Below are 19,905 nucleotides of genomic sequence, written 5' to 3'. Positions count from 1 at the left end.
GAGTTGGTGTCTCACTGAATTTGTGGTGCTTCAAGCACAGTTATTTTAATTCCATACAAAATGTTTAAAGGGCATAAATACACTGCAGCATTTGGAATCCTGATTGCGGACCAATAGAGGTTAGGCAGTGAGCTTACTGCATCTCAGGCTCTGCTCTAAGCACTTTGCAGAGATTAACTCATTTACTCTCATGACAACCTTAGGATCTAGGTACTTCTAAGTACATTATTATCCTGGCCCCCATTTTTACAGATGATAATTACCACCTTCATTTTACACATAAGAAATCTGAGGTGCAATGAGACTAAGTGACTTCTGATGTCCTATAGTTGTTAAGGGGTAAAGCCGGGCTTTGCACCCAGGCAGTCTGGTGGCACAGATCATCCCCTTAGCCACCACGTCACACTGCCTCTTTACATGCATGTCACTGTGAAGTCTAAAATGAAGACATGCTGCCTGACTGGGAATACACAGGTACCTTAATTTGAGGACTTCTATTTATGGATTTTGTACTCCCACAGTGCTGAGCAACCAGTAGGTGCTCCATAGCATGTATAGATTGATGACAGTTTTCCCCAAATATTTTTATACATGCATGCAAAAGTCCTGCCTCCATTGAGCCTTAACCACAGTGACACTTATGGGATGCCCAAGGGAATCATTACTAAAAACTCATGGGTATTAACAGAAACCAATTAATGTTGAGAGATTTTTGTCATCATTGGCCATTCAACTATTTTTTAATTTCGTTTTTCCTGATTTCAAAAGTAATACATGGTAACCAGAAAAAGTCAAACCTTACTGAAATATATAAACTATTCAAATGTTTAAGTTAATCATATATAACATTAACACAGTATACAAAATAAAGTAATTAAGGGAAGGCCCCAGGATTTGACTTGCTTTGTAAGGGCTTAAATATTAAGAACTCTCCCTTTATCAAGGGCTAGCTTGAGGGGAAGGTGGTCATATAGTAATTTTTAAGTTGTCTGTAAATGTCTCTTTAGAAGATATGTCTACTGAGATAGATGTATAAGACCTTGGATCAACTTTACTGTTAGGCCAGAGGGGGAACTAGTTGGATCTAAAGGTATATGCATAACTCCAACTATTTGCATTTGGAAATTAAGAGCAAGGTCGGGCTCCTGTCTTCAGGATCTTTTCTTTCTTCCATAGCCATGTTTGCTCCTCAAATCATGTCCTGTGGAAGGGTCTCGCCAGCTCAATAAAAGCTTTCTGGTCCTGCTACAACTGACATGGTGAAGAGGGCACTAGATGGCTCGATAAAGACCTTGGGAAGCTTCTGGCTTTCCTGCTTACTAAAGTGGGAGCTCCTTAAACTCAGGGCGTACCTTTATGTTCTTATTTGTCAACAGGGGTAGTGCTGCCGCCTGTCTCTTTCTTAAGGTCATCGGGAGACTGTAATGAGGTCAAGAATACGAAAAAGTTCTGTAAACCCTTCCTGCAGCATATGCAGGTTGGAGGGCGAGGCGATCCTTCCTCACTGCTTGAGTATTTGCTTTTGGGAAGGATTAGTCTGAGGTGGAGAAAAGTGCACTTTGAAACCTAAAATCTTAAATAAGGAAGTTAATGGCTCAAACAAATGTCAGATTTATTTATAAGTGGTAATTAATGGAAAATGAACTTGATGTACTGAGCAGTCAGAGGAACATTTGGGCTTCAAATCCTCTCTACCCATCTCTCCTTGAAAGGAAAAAAAAGAAAGAAGGAAATAAAAAGAGAAGGAAGGAAGGAAGGGAGGGAGGGAGGGAGGGAGGGAGGGAGGGAGGGAGGAAGGAAGGAAGGAAGGAAGGAAGGAAGGAAGGAAGGAAGGAAGGAAGGAAGGAAGGAAGGAGGAAGGAAGGAAGGAAGGAAGGAAGGAAGGAAGGAAGGAAGGAAGGAAGGAAGGAAGGAGAAAAGAGCAGAAATAAAGAACTCGGGGACAAAAGCACTCAGGGAGAAAATATTTGTCTAATTCAAATATTTAGACTGAGCTCCTCCAGGTTGGAACTAGATCTTGTTCATTGCTGTGTGGCACGTCCTAGAGACTCTTTAGGATGAACCATATGGCATTGCCATTTTTACGGATAAAAACAGTCTAATATTGGCAATGCCATAGGAATCAACCCCCAAGTGCTAGATAAAGATGCAAGAGATGTAAGGGTCATATTCACTCAGGCAGTTTTAACCTGTTCCTATAATACCTCTTTCCCACCTCCAGCACCTGGTCGGAAAGGTGGGACTTCCCTTTCCCTGTCTGCTTTACCCTTAAGATTCATGCCTCTCTCTTTTAAGCCTGCCTTTGGTGTTCTCTTGAACTTAAAAATTTCTAACTATTAAGTACATGCTGTACTAGTGTCCCTTTCTTATCGTCTTCATACCTCCAAAGAAAGGGCCCGTTATGACCCAAATTTAAATTCTCATTTCATTTGAGAGATGTAATAGGCTCTAGTCAAACAAATGGATATTCTTTTCAGGGTGTGTAGAGATGTTTTTCTTTCCTCCTTTCCTCCTTCTTAATCCTTCCTTTCTTTATCCCTCCCTCCCTTTCTTCCACCCTTCCTTCCTTTCATCCCTGCCTGATGACGTAGATAGACTTGAGTGAATTTGGCAAAGCTTACATCATGGGTCCCCAGGGAGGACAAATGGACAGAGGCTATGTTGAATGGGATTTATGTGAATCAAGTAGATCTCCAAGTGGAGGTCATGAACTTCCTCCTTCCATATATTTGTTTCTTTTATTTACTTTTGTCTGAAAGATTAGGTTTGGCAGTGTTTGGCTCTGTGGCAATATGGCAAAACATTCACGCCATCACAACCATGTTTGCATCACAGTATGTCATTGGCATGCAGAGCAGCACTGCAAATGTTGTTTTGATTGTAATGACTATATACAGAAGACTTGGAAAGTATAATGATTTTATAAAATACATCAGGCCATCAGTTCCCCCTTGCTGCAGATCCAAACAGCAGCAGAGATAGGGCCTGGCAGAGGCAGCATGATGACCACATGCCACACTAGGATGTAGACTCAAAGGGCAGGCACTGTTGTCTGCTTTGTTTCCTGCTGCACCTGGGGCCTAGAACAGAGCTGGGAATGAGGTGTTGGGAGGGAACAGGTTCAAGCTGGAAGGATGGCACTTAGATCTCTTGCATCTTTATGTAACACTAATGAGACACATAGTAGGCACTGAGAAAGAGTTGAATGAATGAATAGGCATTACAGTTCAACTATTGAGTTGTTGTTATCATAATTCCATAACTACTCAGTTCACTAGTTATATATCTCCTCCAACTCTCTGTCTCCTCATTTCTAAAATGGGGATTATTGTTCCTATCTGGCAGGACTGTTGAGAAGATTAAACGAAAATTCATGTAAAACATAATGACCAACATAATAGTAGTCACTTAATAAATGTTAGTGCCTTTCCCCCCATGTCCTTCTAGTTTCCTGAAGAATACATCTGTGTTTGTGTGTGTGTGTGTCTGTAGGGCGGGGAGGGAAGAATAGGAGAAACAAGTTATTTAATTCGTGTTGATCAGGATTTTCAAATTCAGCACTGTGCCATTTTAGGCTGGATAATTCTTTGTTATGGGGGCCGTTCTGTGCACTGAAGAATGCTCAGAAGTATCGCTGCCTCCACCTACTAGATGCAGTTACACCCCCCAGTCTTGACAACCAAACATGTCTCTAGATATTGCTGAATGTTCCCTAAGAAGCAAAATTGCCTCCTGCTAACAACAATGGACTCTAATCACCCTTTGAATGATTAAATATTTCAATTTATAGACAAGTCAGGTACTGTGTACACACTGCCTGTGGTTATAATATATGTTTAAATGTACATAAAGTCAAGGCATATACAGAAAAAGAAAAATATCAAATATCAAATTAAGCTATACAGTCAACCCATAATTATCCATGAAGTGAGTAATGATTTAGATAATAAGAAAGTCATTTCAGTCACACAATTGCCCTGCATTAGATTGTTTTCTTAAGTATGGTTGGTTTAGATTCATCATATTAATAGTAATCAATTTCCTGGACACACACTGGCTGATAACAGGGAGAGATGCAAGTGTGCATGGAGAGAAATCGTTGAGATTTCTTAAATTTTCAAGGATACCCACAAAGTGCTCACTTTAACCACAGGTTATTAGCAAACTTAAGAAGTAATAGCAACATTCATACTTACAGGTGAATTAAAGACTTTAGTCCCCGGAAAGTGTGTCTTGAAATGGACTTGATGTTGTTGTTTTCTATGAATCTGCAATAGGTTATAATATTTTTGTCAGACAGCTGTAGGAATCCGACAGCACTTATCCTGAATCATCATGTTGAAAAAGATGTTTTTCTTTTTTACTTACAAATACTCTAAATGTGGAAGACCAATAAAAGCATCATCACTGATCACATCAAAGGAGTTCGATGTGAATAACCTGCCCAGAAAAAGTACACAATGAAAATGGTTAAACCGACAGACTGCCAATTTATGCTGCTTTAGCTCTCAGAGAAGCGAGTGGGAGTTGTGTATGAAAAATGGCTGATGTCTGCCTTCTAAAGCGCTCTTCAGGTCATTTTTGTAGCTTTTTTTAAATCCCCAATTATCTCCTCACCAAATGCTCATCCAGGAAGGGGGGCTTTGTGCCCCACTCCTCACAGGGATGGATGTCACATGTCCTGGGTAACATTTTCAGATCCAATTTGGGCAATATGACAGCCAAATCAACATTTTACACATTTTCATGAAATAGACACTAACAGAATCTTTCCTTTTACTCTAAAAACTTCTGAAACATTCTGACCAGCCCAGACAATGGTGCTTCAGGGTTTTAAGCCTGGGAAACCTAGGAAAGCGGCCTGTTCTATTTTCAAAGAAGGAAGTTAGCTGATGTTCATAGAACCAGTTACAATGGTACATCTACTACGAGGTATCACAGCTCAATGGGGCAGGGACCTACTTCCCTAGGCTTATGATTTTAGTCACAGCTTTGGCAATGGCCTCTTCTTATTTCATGATTCTGGAAAACAAGAAGATTGTGTGGCCTTACTCCAAGATAAGTTAACATCCAAAGACTTCCCGAGGCTCCAGGTTTTCGTTTCATTCTGGGTAGACAGCATCAGGGATGGCAATAATGGGATAGGGCAGAAATAGATACAGAGAAATTCTTCCCATGCTCACTGGTTTGCCAACTGTCCCGTGGGTGGACCGGCGGCTTCATAATCATGCGCTTCAAGCCACCAGAAGAAGCCGCTTCTCTCAGTAGCTCCCCGAATGTTGCATCAGGTGCAAAGCAGAGTGGGAAGCAGGGACCAGTGAGCAGGACTTGCCCACACACATCAGGGAAATAAAACAGGATTTCTAATAGAAGCGTCCTCTGCTTGCTCCTTGCTTATCCCTAGCACCTGTAATACTGCCCGCCCCATAGTGGACACCGAGTAAATATTTGTTAAACAAAGAGGAATTCACTCTACATTAAATTCCGGGCGTTAGTACATTGCTAGGTTGAATATTCCTCAGAGCAAGGACTTATCCTTATTTGCTTTTGGACTTATCCTTATTTGCTTTTGTGTCTCCAGCCCCGAGCACAGTTCCTGGTTGAATAATGTTTGTTGAATTAGAATTCAAGGATTAAAACTCCTGGTTAAAACTTCAACTACATACAAAAATTTCACAAATTTAAGTCAAGGGAAAGAAGCCAGAACACAATAAAGTATCTCCTATATAATTATACTTATGTAAGAAACAAAATCCAGCATAACTGACTCATGCTGGCAGAAATCAGGATCGTGGTTATCCTAGGAGGCAAGGAGTAACTGGCAGGAAACACAAGAGGAGTCTTTGGGGATAGTGATAATGTTTGGCTTCTGGATGCTGGTTGCAAGGATGTTCACTTTATTAAAAAATCATGCTGGGGGTGAGTAAATAGGCAGAGCACAGAGGATTTTTAAGGCAGTGAAAATATTTTTTGTGGTGCTATAATGATGGATATATGTTATCATACATTTGTCCAAACCCATAGAATGTACAACACCAAGAGTGAGCCCCCATGTAGAGTATGGACTGATACTATAGGTTCATCAACTGTAACGAATGTACCACTCTGCTGGGGGAAGTTGGTAATGGGTGAGGCTATGCATGAGTCAGGGTAGGGGGTATATAGGAAACCTCTATACCTTCTCAATTTTTCTGTGAACCTAAAACTGCTCTAAAAATATGAAGTCTTAATTTTTAAAAGTTGTGATATCTGCATTTAGGATATCGGCACTTTTCTTTCTGTATATGATAAGTCAATAAAAAGGTTTCTTATCAAAAATAAAAATGAAAGTGAAAAAATTTCCCTTTGGCTGAGATAACAATGAATATCAGCCCTTCAATTCTGAATTCATTTGTATTTATAGTTTTCTGTGGACAAGGATTCCAGGGACAAAGATGTGTTAAGTTATACCTGCATTCTGAATCAGTTGAGTGGGCTATCCTGTGCAAAGCTAAAGACTTTACAAGTTCATGTTCTATAAAGTGGGTGAAACTCTGATCCTTAATATTTTATGGGTTCCTCTGAATAGGTTTGATTTCAATATTATGACTTGTTTTTGTGCCAGATACGTTAAAGAGTCCCACAATCCTTGTCAAGCCAAACTATCCCCACCCTACCCCATCTTCACATGCAGCAGACTTGGGCCTACTGGAGTGGCTGTGTTTTATACCATACAACCTCTGTCTCTTTCCTCAGATTATTAGGGCATCGTGGGCTTCATTCGTGGAATAGGAGTTATGGGCTCTGCTTGAGGAGTGCGAGTGGTGGGAGTGGGTCTGGAGATGGCTGCATGGGAGTAGTTAACCTGCTGAGAAAATCTCTCTTTGTCGCAAACCAGACTGCTCATACGGTCACACCAGGGCCCCATGGCTCTAACAACACCCACTTGTTCAGACTGTATCTAGTCACCTGTAACATCTTAATTACCATCGGAATTGTCACTGGCCCATGTGTGGCCTGCAACCTGCCTTCCAACCCAAAGCAGATTCTCCTGGCTAAGAAGAAGAGATGATTTAGGGGGCTGTCCCATATAATACCCTCCCCCCACCTCGGTGAGGACCATTCTGGATGAAGAAATAGTGAGCACAAGGTTGTCAATTGCAGACTGCACTGATTAGATAGAGAATAAAGATCCCAGTTTCTAAGCTTGTAACTGCCCCTTGTTATGCACATGATGCATTAAGTAAGTGAATCTATTTGTTCATCTGTTAAAGTAAGTATTATAATAACAAAAAGACTTGCTGGAAGATATTTAAGACTTACATGAGATAATGTATTTGAACATGCCTCCAACGTTTCTGCCAAAGAATATCTAAGCAAAGACTGACACGAAATGTCAGGGCTGGGAGAGCCCCTAGGTACCGTGAAGGGCTTTAGTTTTACTGTTAGTTAGGGAAACGGGTTCAGTGAGACTGTCACCAGCCCAAGGGAACTGGTAGGTGTCACCAGGGAATTAGGCAGCCACTGGCAGTGTGTATAAACATGAGTGTGCACACTTCCAGGTACATATGTGTGTCTGTATGTTTATATGTGCACACATATGTAGATAAGAGCAAGACACACAGGTTACAGCTGTTGGAATATTTGTGGGCACAGCTAGAGGGCTTGCCAGCTTGTTTAGAGCTGCCTCTGCTTAAATGGCTCAGACTTTGGTTGTTACTAATATTCTCCTTTTTCCAAAGGAATAGGGATGGTTGAATGATAATTAATAATGGGCTGATGACTCACTTTAGTTACACGGGCACGTTCTAAGTTCAGGTATTGTGTAGTGTGAATAACGTGAATAATTTACATTCGAATATTTTAAAATATGCTCTCAGGATAAGAAAGCATTGAAACGGGAAGCATCACACAGGAGCACAGTATTTCACAGCTCTTTTCTACTCTAATCCTTGAAAAACATTTTCAGTGCATATCAGCTGATCCTTAAGTTGACCAGCACCTCTTCAACCTGGGTCGATGGAGAGTAAATAACCTGACTTTAGCTCCACATAAATCTGAGGTGGGGGGCACCCAGAGAGGTATGTAGTTCAAATCCTCTTTTTGTAGGTGAAGAAAGTGAGGCCTGCAGAAGTGACTTACCCAAGGTCACAGCTTTGTCAGCAGCAGGGCCAGGATGAGTATGCAGGTGTTAAGTTCACAAAGATTCCCTTAGGAATATTCTTGGCATGCGCACAGAAAAGACCTGAGCATGGCCCTACCCCTTTGGTTTTATAGTCTATTACCTCTATCCCAGGAGAGTCAAACTTTTCCTTTCTAGGAGTTGGCATAATTAGTACACAGCCCATCTCCCGTGTTGTTTACAAATTCAGTCTGTATCACCCTTGTCCTGAAACACTATGAAGAAGGGATTTCAATTTTATCTAAAACCTATTCTGCACTATGCCTCATCTTTAGCAGCTTGCCACCTATGAATCATTCAAATCCTCAAATGAATACTATAGAGTAGGTTTTATATTCTCCACTTAAAATATAAAGAACACAGGGGTGAGATGGGTAAAGTAATTTGAAGCCTGTAACTGGAAGAGTGGAGATTCTGTGCTCAGGCATGTTTTCCCATGGTTGGCTGGCAATGGTCATGGGCAAGCCTGTGCTTCCTCCTTTTAGTCACATCAGATCAGCCCAGTATCTGCTGCAGACCTAGAAGAGCCTTGCCCAGTAGTCCCAGAGTGTGTTCCCTGGAATGAAGACCTTTTGGGATAGAAAGGTTTTACATAAACAAAATAAATTAATTAATTTGGGAAAAGTGGGTAAGTGAACTTAATTGGGGTTCTTAATTTCACAAGTCTTTCTATCCTTAAGAAAAATGAGATTCTTCAAAAGGAAACTAAATATGCAGTTTCCCAATCTTCTTGATAATGGGACCCTTTTATCTTTGAGCTTTATACTGAATGAATTCTCCATGGAACGGACTCAGGGAAATGCTGGTTTAGGCATCTGGGAAATAGCTGTGACGGAACCCGCTCCAAACAAAAACAAGAAGATTGTAAATTTAAGCTCAGGGGTCCTTTTCCTGTTGAATGGGCTGCCAGTGTGAGAATCTACTTCCTCCAAAAGATGGAGCATCCATGGGGAGGTCCCCAAAGAAATGGTGTGTACCAAGCTGCGTGACCAGGTGGGTAGCCTGGTGGTGAGGCCTGGGTTCAAGATACCACGCTTAATGAACCCACACTAACAGAATTGTCAGTTACTCCTTATGTGGAGATAGATGGTTTAAGGCAGCCTTTAAGATGGGTTTCTTTCTACCGTTCTTAAGCTCTGCTAGCAAGACTTTCTAGGACAGATGAGGTATAAGAAATTAAGCTAATAATAAAATGTCTACCAAAGCATAGATTCCCTAAGTGTGGTCTACAGAACCAATTTCTATGGGATTTTAAGCAAAGTGAAATAACATAAAATAAGTCCAGTGCCTTTTCTGTGCCAAGGTGAATTGTTCGTAGCTAAAAGGGATAGAACGTGCAGTTTTCCAAATTTATGTGAGCACAGAACCCTTTTCTTTCAGGACAACTATTTGATGGGACGCAAGTTTAGAAAACATTGGCCTAAGGTGTACCTTAAAAGTAAGTCAGTCCTTTTGCTCTTTTCTTCCCCCCCCTTTCTCTCTCTCTCTCTCTCTCTCTCTGAGACCAAAGCTTACACATACAAATGAGAGTTGAATCCTAGGGAAACCACATGTTCTTGCCAGAAATGCTCCCACTGTTTCAAAGGGCTTTTGAAACTCCTTTTCAGTAATTGTCTGCAGGAATCAGGACACATTCTCCTGAATGCCCTCCTTAATGGCAGAGGCTGACCCTTTGAAAGGGAAATTGATTTGGGGGACAAAACTATGCAAAGTCAAGCCCAATGATTCATGTTCAAGAGGAAGTAGACAGAAGTGGTTAAACTGAGGATGTGGATTTGCACCCCAACTCTGCACTTATTAGGGTGCGACATTGAGGAGGTTACTTAACTCTTCTAGGACTCAGTACTTAACCCTCACAATGACAGAGAAATAAAACATGAGATATATAAAGTGCTTAGCGTCAGGCAATATAAAAATGACAAATGCCCTGTAATAAAACTTCACTTGCTTTTATTGCATGGCTTGTAAACCGGTAGTGAAGACAATTCTCAAGGAAGGATCTAGAAATATTTAGCCACAGAAGCACAGGTGGGAAGAACCTAGGACCACCTACAAGGAGTTCTCTGCAAGTAAAGAGTTTTTGTACATATAAACTCTAGCCTGTTTATTTTTTTAAAGTCTCATTGCTTTTTAATAATATTTTACACAGGCAAACACTTGCGTCTTGCCACATAAATGGGCCCAACAATTCCTTTCCAGCCTTTGCCCTGAGACATTGCTGTACTGTGAGCCACCATGGGGAAAGTCCCAATGAACCTGCTAGGGAAGTTGGGAACTACATTGTTATTTTAATAACTTCATAATAGCCAACTTCATATTTTGAAGCTTTTCCAATTAACAATCTAATTTACTGGTTTGTTAGAATTGATACAATAAATTGTGTCCATGTCCTTAACAAGACCATTTTCTATATTATATTAAAGTAACTCTGTTTGTAAAATAGAATATAACACAATAGAATTTTAAGCTCAGAAGAGACCTTAGTGAATTAAATGCGAAGCTCTCAGATGCCAGCTTATGTTTTGTTTGGTCTTTATCCTGTTTCAAAATCTGCTTCCAGATTTCTGCCTTCCCCTGAAAATTAGGAAAATAGGGCCCCATGTTATGTATTATATTCACATCAGCCATAATCTATGGGGGCTGAGGATATCATTTTTAGATAAGACATACGTTCTCTGGTTTACTGTAGTCACTAACATTCTCTATTGTCTTATATCCAACTTTGGAATATATCCAGCTGTTTCCTTCATTTACCTTATTACCCCTACCCCCATTGGCATTTGAGTTGGAGAAGCATAACTTAATCTAGCTCTAGTATTTTACATACATAACATCTGAGGCCCAGGGATATTTTGTGACCAACCCAAGGTCACACAGCCCATTAATGGCTGAACTGGATTTGAAACTCATGTCTCCTGACTTAGAGTTCAGGCCTTTTACCAGCCTACCACAGATCCACTCATCTGAAGACGTGTCAGCGCTAATTATTGTAAACAAAATCTGATATGTTTTACAAAATATGGTGCCCGTTGTTTTTTTCATGAGGAAGAAGTGAGAGTTCTGCTTCCTCCTTTCCCCCTAACCCTCCGAAAGGTAAATAGTTCATGTTTCCTGTAAGAATTATTTGAAGGAAAGATTTCTTAGCAGGCTCTGATGGAGACCTATGTGTGGAACAGCAAAAATTTTAAATTGGGATTGTAGGCAAACCCAGCCTATACAATCGGATGCTAATCTGATGTTATGCTCATTCAAATTGAAGTGATCTTCAGATACTGTAATAAAAGCTAATGTTTATCAAGTTACAGGAACGGTGCCAAGCGCTTTACAGGTATTGTTCCGTTTAATCCTTACTGTAATCTTGTGCAGCAGGTACTATGGTTATTCCCCATATTGTAGGTGCAGATAACGGGGCTCGGTTAAGCTTGCCCCAAATCCCAGAACTAGACTGGGGATGTGAAGCCATGTTCATCTGACCACAAACACCGGTGTTCCTTGCTCCTGGCCACGCTGCCGGCTCACCAGAGTTAGTCATTTTGATACCACAGCTGTCAGTGTAGAGCCCTTGCAATCATCCTGAAGCCCGTACCAGCCACAGGATCAATAACTGGCAGGCACTGCCATCATCACCGATCAGCTGAATACCATTTAGAACAAAACGAGGCAGCTTTTCAAGACTGCCTTACAGGACTTTCCAATACAGGCCAAACATAATTTACCCTTTCAGGGATCACTGCCAGCTTGGAGCTGCCACATCGAGGCGAGGAGGGAGAGACGCTCCTTACCTCTGTGTCCCTCACGGAGCCCAGCGTTGTGCCTGCTGCACAGTAGAACCCCAAATGTGTTTGCTGAAGTGAGAGGCTTTTGATTTCAGTTTGCTGCTGCTTGCAGCAAGACCGTGAATAAATACTTGTTTTAGCTAAGCAAATATAATTAAGTCAAAAAGGATACAATTTTTTTGTTAATGAAATTTTTTTCATCTTTATAATGCTTACTTAACCAGCATTTCCCTTTGGATGTCCTGTCAGACTGGAGAAAAGGGGAATTCTACCGTTCACAGGAGAGACTAGTCAGCCTCCAAAATCAAATGAAGAACCTAAGAGACTAAACACAAAATACAATATACAGATGATGTATTACAGAATCGTACACTTGAAACCTATATAATTTTATTAACTAAAGTCACCCCAATAATTTCAATTTTAACAAAAAGAACCTAACAGCCTAAATATGATTTTTTTACATGTCAAAGGCAAAGAGGAAGTCAGAGTGGGACAAAAAAGATTCGAACAGTGGGTCTAAGGACAGACTTCAGATGTTTTGCCTTTTAACTTCTGGCACACTGGAAATCTGTCTCAGAAGTTTGACGCCATAATGTCATAAGCAAATATCTCTTCACATTTTGTTGTTGTTTAACCCACTTTCCAGACCTCCAAACTATTAGTTCTTATGAAATATAATAGCAAAAAACAAACATAAGAGTATGAACATAACCAAGACTATTTACTGGTAGAAAAACAGGAGTTTTAGTATAAAATCTATGAAACTATGGATTGAATTCAACAAATATAGGGTGTCCCCCCAAAATGTATATGTACACTTTGAATAATTATAAATGTAGTATTTATTAAAATACATTTTCCTTTCAAAATTGAGCTACCAGCTGTTAAAATGCGTCTCTACATTTTGGGGGGGACACCCTGTGTATGGTGAGCAAAGTCAAGGCTTACAATACCCAGGCTCTTTGTCTAGGAGCTTAGCTGTTGATAATCCTTCATGAGAGACACAGGCAGATTCAGCACAAACAGCTCTAAAAAATGACAGAAAGTACTAGAGACGTCGTTTAAGCCCATAGAGCTTGAAAAAACAGAGGTCAGGGAATGAGGTACCTCAGTCAGTTTGGACCTTGGGGGGTGTGTGTGTGTGTGTGTGTATGTGTGTGTGTGTGGTGTCAATATTGTGAGAGATGACCCTGGACAAATAGTCAAATTCTATTAATACCAACTCAGGATTCAGACTTTCTGTTTCTAGGGACCCATTAAAGGTTCCAGGCATGAGAGTGGCATGAGGAGATCTGTATTTCAGGAAGGCAACACTAAGGGGGTGAGCAGGATGGGAACCAGAAGTAAGGAGACCAGTGCAGAAGCCCCACCACAGCCTCTGACGCAGGGAGTGCAGCCTCAGTTAGGGCCACGGCCTGGGTGCAGAGTACAGAAGAATCTCCTGCTGTTGGAGAGGGGACTGTCCAGTTGGAAGTGGACAGTGAGGGAGAAGGGGCAGGTAACTCCTAAGTTTCTTGCCTGAATAATTGTGAAAATGAAATACTTTCAGAGAAAACATTTGTTGTACAGGGCTACTTTGCATAGCTACAATAATTAAAAAGTTAAAAATCAGGCCTGGCCGGTGTGGCTCAGTTGGTTAGGCATCGTCCCACGCACTGAAAGGTAGCTGGTTCAGTTCTTGGTCAGGGCACATACGCAGATTGTGGGTTCGATCCCCGGTTGGGGTGCATATGGGAGGCAACCAATCGATGTTTCTCTCTCACATCCATGTTTCTCTCTCTTTCTCTCTCTCCTCCTCTTCTTCTTTCTCTAAAAAAATCAATAACAACATTTTTTAAAAAGTTAAAAATCAGAGCAATGGGTCACTGGGCAAATTGTAGAAAAAACAGTCTAGATGACTAAAATGTTTACTACTTGGTCCATTGTGGGGACATCAGCTGTGCACAAACTAAAACATGTTCATTCATAACCAGCTAATAACTCCTCTAGAAGCTCTCTTAGCCGGTAGGTCTGGCTTGAGTACTCATGGAAGATTGCTAAAGTTTTCTTACACTTGTACTATAAGGAGGAATAGAAAAAGAGGCCAATCACTGGACAAATAATATTTTGAAGGACTAAAGTATAAAGCTTTAGTAAGGATGGAATTTTTTATCTTGTTAATGTTATTTGCGTTTCATTTTTAGTTTTTGATATCTTATGGACTATATGTACTTATGCTGATTGTGGATTAATAAAAGAAATAATAATCCCCGGCCCCCACCCCCTGCCCCCCAAAAGGATCAGTTCTACTGCTTCAAACATGATAAAATCTCATTGGAATAAACAGAATTTTTTTCTGGTCACACTGAATTTTTATATATAGATTTTTTTTTTGAGCATCATACCAACACCAGCCCTGTAATTTACTTCCTGCAAATAGAACTCTCTTAAGAGTTGGAGGCATTTAGGTTACTAAAAATTTTATAAACAAATGGCAATGTGGCCACGTTTTATACTCTTCAATTTGAATTTTACTTCTGTAATGAGCCAGTATCATTGGGGATTTCAATCTGTAGTTGAGAAGAACAGGGCTGTAATGTGTGAAAACACATTCATTTCTGTAAATTGCATTCACTACAAGCATCCCTCCCTATCACGAACAGCAAACGAGAATGAATAATTGCTCTCATTGGTTATGTTTCACAACCGGCTTGTGGAAAACATCAATGAAATTGCATTTTCTTGGGAAAGGTTTTGTTGCTGTTGTTTAAAACAGTCAATTAGATATTTTTAAAAATGTATTTTTATACAACTAATCTGATACATTTTTATTGGATAATTTTGTTCCTTCCCCCCTCTCTCTGTGGAGTGTGGGCTCTCTTCTTGTTCCCAGCACACACTGCCAGCCACGGCCTACCAGGATCTTTTCCCCAGACACTGTGTGTAATTTAAGGAAGAGCCGTGTCTGTTTCTCTCGGTCCTCCAGGCTGACATTTCGAAAAGTACTTCTCATCATGTCTCCACAGAAGGTCTGAAAAAGCATTTAGGGCCATAATGAAATGATCAGGTTGTTAGGGTGGTGATGGGAATGGGACATTTCCCTGTTCAACCACAGGCAGGGAACCAACTGCCCTTGTATGTCAATCGAGCAGAATTGATTCTGAAGTTTGTCGCTTCGCAGGATATGACAGGTCAGGTTGGTAATCAGTGGTCATAAATGTCGTTAGAACTCATTGCAAACCCCAAGCAATGGCTGGTGTGATCCAGGCCTGATCTGATGGCAAAAGTCACGCAAAGGCAAATTAAAGCCCCTTGGTCCTCTTGTTCTAATGGGGGGTTGGTGGCCCACGTGGGGGTTTCAGAGCACTGGATGGCCCTGTGCCACAGAAGAACTCTCTTTGTCTGTGAACTACCCATTTTTACCACTGTTATGATTAGAGCACTGTTCATACTTGGAGCCTTAGCATTTATTTCCTCAGTGAAAATGAGCTTATTAGGCCCTTTCCTGAGGGTAGGAGGAAGCACGGGACATCAGGCAGGAAGAATGGGAGCAAAATCTTTAGGGAACAGGGTCCTGGAGATTGGAGACAAACTTCGACCCCTTACAATTCTGCATAAGATCAGCCCCGGCACGAATCTGCCATGTGGAAGTTAGCCAACGTGAGCGAAGTAAGGACATACAGGGCAAGAATTACTCTCCCTTTTGTTATTTCTGAAACCTGAACTGCTTTTAGAAATAAGGGCTGGAATGTTCCATAGGAACTCGGAGCATGGGACACAGGGGCATGGCACACACTCTGTGTGGGCTATTTAAAACCAATTCCTTGGCTTCCCTCTGTGATTCTAAATACGTGTAATCACATTACCCTGCAGCAGCCGGGAACTATTTCTATAACAATGTCCAGCATCTGTGCTTGCCGAGGTGGTTCCGCTCAGCGAAAGCAAAGTGGAGATGTGCTCACTGATTAGGTGGATCAATTCAGGCTTTCGGCGTCACAGCTAAAGTCCACCTAGTGTTGGACTATAAGTAGTATGTGTCGACCGACGCCTCTTGAATTTTAAGGACTGATCTATTTAACTGTCCTGGGGGAGGGGGACTAGGGGTGCCTTAGTTCATCAAAAGGATGCTTTTAAAATAAGCCATTTATTTAACAAATGAACGACAGCACAATTTATCACTTTCTCAGATACAACCAATTCTTATTGTATGGAAGCATTGGAGACTTTGACACTTTATGTGCTAAAGGCTATCTTTTTTAGATTTGGTTTAGTGTGCTAACACTTTCCCTAATCATATCACTAGCCATCAAGCAAATACATAAATCCCTTAGGAATATTCTACTTAATTGTTAATCCCTCAAAGACATTAGCCAGTAGAAGGACATTAGCCAACACTGTTACATAACATCAAAACACCTGGTCATGTTTGTGAATTAATAAAACAGTGAAACCAGTTTTGAGATTTCATATAGACAAAACAATAGATTAAGTGATTTTATAGCTTTTTAGCTTTATGTAAAAATTTTAAACCTTACCATTTATAAAATATGTAACCCTTTAACCCTATGCCAAACATTTTATCTACTAAAATCTCATTTATCTCTGATAACAACCTTTCAATGTGTTATCACCTCCATTTTACAGATGAGGAGACTGAGGCTCAGCGAGATTTAGTCATTTGCACAAGATTACAAGTCTAGTTTCTAGTAAGTAGTGGGGTGAAATTTACACAAGGGTCCCTCCAGTTTCAAATCCATGCTGTTTGCCTCTGTATATATATATAACCTCACACAGCCAAAATGGCCAATTAAGGCAAGAAAACAAACACAAAATAAATGAAAAAAACAAACAAAATTTGGGTCCTGAATCATGCAGTTAAGGTAACCAAAACTCAGTAGATCGACAGTTCCCTCCTGGAAGCATGTTAACTACAACCCCAATCTGTTGCCTGACACCTGAGCACGGTGGGTCCTCTTGACCTCCCCATGGTCCTGCTCTGAGAACTAACACTCCAACAGCCAAACATTGCACGTCAGAAAAAATTACACATGTGACATTATGCCTGTGGGGAGACCTGAGTCAAATATTATTTTTTGAGTATTTTGAGACATAGACTGAATATGTAGTTCCCTCGTGGCTAACTCAAAACACACAGCAGAGACTAATCCTTTGCACTATCCTATATTAATATTTTCTTTCCCCTCTTGTAAGGGAACTAGTTATAAATTAGATCAGATTAGAAAACAATCTCTCCAGAATTAATCTTTTAAGGAATTACCTAGAAAGAACCACGATTCCCCCCCACACACACATGGTAAATCATACAGAGTAGCAGCCTGCCCCGGATCCCCGGGAGACAACATCTTGAGCACATATGTTATACTGGGTTCTGTATTGACTAATTCAAAAACTCCAGGGTAAAATAACCAAAGTTCCCAAGTCAAAAATGAAAGTAAAATAGTGGAATGGAATTGGAATCACTGTGGCAACATTCCCACAACTTCATAAATAGCCACAAAAGTAGACAGCATTACAGGTTAGCGAATTTCCCATTGCAAGAATCAACCTGCACCCTTGGTGTCGAGTTGCAAACAAACCCATGTACCTTTCACTTTACTGATACTCTTTTTCTCTCCAGAAATATAATCACATTCAAAAAATAAATATTAAGATTGTTTTACTAGAGGGCTTATCCAAATATATGCTATATTAAAAATAGTCATGATATAAATATTTCTCACAAGAGCTGCAGCGATGGTGTGAATAAAAAACTCCCTTCTGAGATTTCAGTAAAACCAGATCTCACAAAGGATCTGAAAGAAAACAAACAGACAGACACATACAAAGAGACACACACACAGAACAAACCTTATGTTAATCCGGTTTAGCAAAACAGTCACTATTTTGACACTATTTTATGAAGTACGATACTGTTCCTTCCCAGATGAAGTAGGAGAAATGAATCTGCTACAGGTTTCTCATAATAATGTTCAGGGGTGGGGGGTACCTAAGCATGTTTCGTAGCAGCTAATAAAAATCAGAATCTCTAAATGCAGCAAAATGTTAGCACTGTCAAATGGCCAAGTGTGCGAGAGGAATCTCTCTCTCCATGCCCTTCTACCAATACATACAAAGCCCCAAATACACCGGCTGGAATTTTTAAATCGTAAATTAGATAGCAAATGCTTACGGGCCTTACAATGAGATAACATCAGGAGGCACGGTGCGTGGAATGGATCTGGCATTCTCACATAAAGCATTATCTTTGGTACAAGTACACACGGCAGGGCATTTTGGCTTCGCTGGTTTCTTCCCCTCAGTCAGCACAAGCGCAGATAAGAGACATAGGAAATAAGCAATTCTTTTCAGGGGGATGCAGGCATTTCCCATCCTTTGGCTTCTCTCTGATTCCATGCAGTCGAAAAAATCTCCCCAAACATGAACAGGGCTTCTGGAATTCAGCTGGTGATTGTCTTGCTCTGCGATCAGGTCACATAGCAGTCCACCCTTTTCCTTTGCCTCTGTATCTCTGCTTTTCAAAACAGGGACCTGCAGCTGATTCGTGAGCTGCTCCTCGATCCAGCAATGCACTGCTCGGGAAAGAGACCTGTGAGGTGCTGCGAGATGGGAGGGATCCAAGTGCTGGAGCAGAGAGCTGACTTGCATCACCAGGAAAACACTGAGCACAGACCAGCCGCCTTCGAAGGCAAAGTGAAGTGATGTAACAGAAAATAAACAGCTTTCTGCTTGCACCGGGAGGCCCTTTAATTGTTGCCAAAAATAGGACGGCATTATGTCTTATTAGTGAGTGGGTGGGCGGGTGGGTGGCAGCCGTCATCTTGCTTTGGATCTCGGCAATCTCAGAAACCTCTGGGAATTTGCTTTTCGTGTGGCAAACAACCTAGTCAAAAAACTGGCTGTGGACCCAGCCCTGGCTGGAAAAATGAAGTTAAATGAAACTCTCTCCCTCCGCAGCATTTGGCTAAAACCTTGGTCTTTCTTGCTGAGTTCACCTGACTAATGCCATCGTTGAGAGACAGATGAGAACGCATGGGGAATGTGACTTTCAGGGAATGAATGTGAGTAAATACTTTTCTGACACTTATCAACGGTCATGAATTATTGGTTTTCATAGTCCCCCACCCCCACCCCCTAATGTGCAAGGCATTTCCTCCTTCCCTGATGAGGGAGGGAAATAGAAGCATAGACCAGCTCTGTGCATAATCGACCCTCCTTGCTTCCCGAACTCTCTCTAGCAGTAGCATCCAAAGCCTGGAAGGAACTCCCTGCCAGCAGGAGGCAGCCAGCTTTGGCTTCTCAAGGCTCTGAAAAAGGCCTGGCTTAGCCCAGGAGGCTGAGATACGGTGGGGAAAATGCCGGACCAAGAACCAGAGACCTTGCTTTGAGATCATAGTTCTGCCATGAACCAGCCGGTGTCTCTGGATCTATTTCCCTGTCTGTCAAATGGGGATGATAGTGTAGATGTTCTATAAATATTATGAACATTAAATCAAAATGGTAGGCTAGACTACTGTTGTATTTGATGGGAGGAGTGTGCACCGTTGGAAACAGAAATTCATTTAAAGAAGAAAAAAGTGAAGTGCTGGCATTGGGGCAGGGTGGCCTAGTCCAGGAGCTTGGGTAGACTTTTAGGATGGAGAAAGAGGCTCAAAATAGACCCTCGCTCCGCTGACCATGCTGGCCCAGGGCATGTCAGCCCATGATCCTTTCTCTCCCAGCTTCTTAGACTGAAAGTAGTAAAAATGGTTGTTTGAACAAACATGTGATTAGGACATAAATTCATCCTACATGGGAGCTTGTTGCGTTGATGGTCTACCCGTTCCTTCTCATAGCACGCCCCACGATTATGCCAACCACTCGTTTAATTCTCTGTAAGAATGTGAGGGGAGGTCAGTGGCAGTTGTGTTCGTTCTTGCACCTGACTATTGTCTATTTACCCAGAAGACTGTAGACACCCTGCTGTGA

At 41.2% G+C, this 19,905-nt stretch overlaps 1 protein-coding gene across 4 annotated transcripts in view; it reads right to left on the bottom strand.

The window, feature by feature from the left end:
- LGI1 (leucine rich glioma inactivated 1) overlaps positions 1 to 18,992 on the bottom strand; it is a 33,777-nt gene extending 14,785 nt beyond the window's left edge. The window contains exons 1-4 of one of the 4 annotated variants that reach the window (XM_081158890.1): positions 18,119 to 18,992; positions 17,661 to 17,732; positions 4,369 to 4,440; positions 4,197 to 4,268 (exon numbers count right to left, since the gene is read on the bottom strand). In XM_081158890.1, coding sequence (XP_081015016.1) covers positions 4,197 to 4,268; positions 4,369 to 4,440; positions 17,661 to 17,732; positions 18,119 to 18,711 — 809 coding nt within the window. In that variant the 5' untranslated portion in view covers positions 18,712 to 18,992. The remainder of the gene's footprint in view (positions 1 to 4,196; positions 4,269 to 4,368; positions 4,441 to 17,660; positions 17,733 to 18,118) is intronic. The other 3 variants (XM_081158893.1, XM_081158891.1, XM_081158892.1) reach the window with 3 other exon arrangements.
- Between the last annotated feature and the right edge of the window lie 913 nt (positions 18,993 to 19,905).

This window comes from Miniopterus schreibersii, assembly GCF_964146895.1.
Source record: "Miniopterus schreibersii genome assembly, chromosome: 14".
Taxonomy (NCBI): domain Eukaryota; kingdom Metazoa; phylum Chordata; class Mammalia; order Chiroptera; family Miniopteridae; genus Miniopterus; species Miniopterus schreibersii.
Note: the sequence above shows the minus strand (reverse complement) of the source record. Positions and strands in the feature narration are given on the sequence as shown.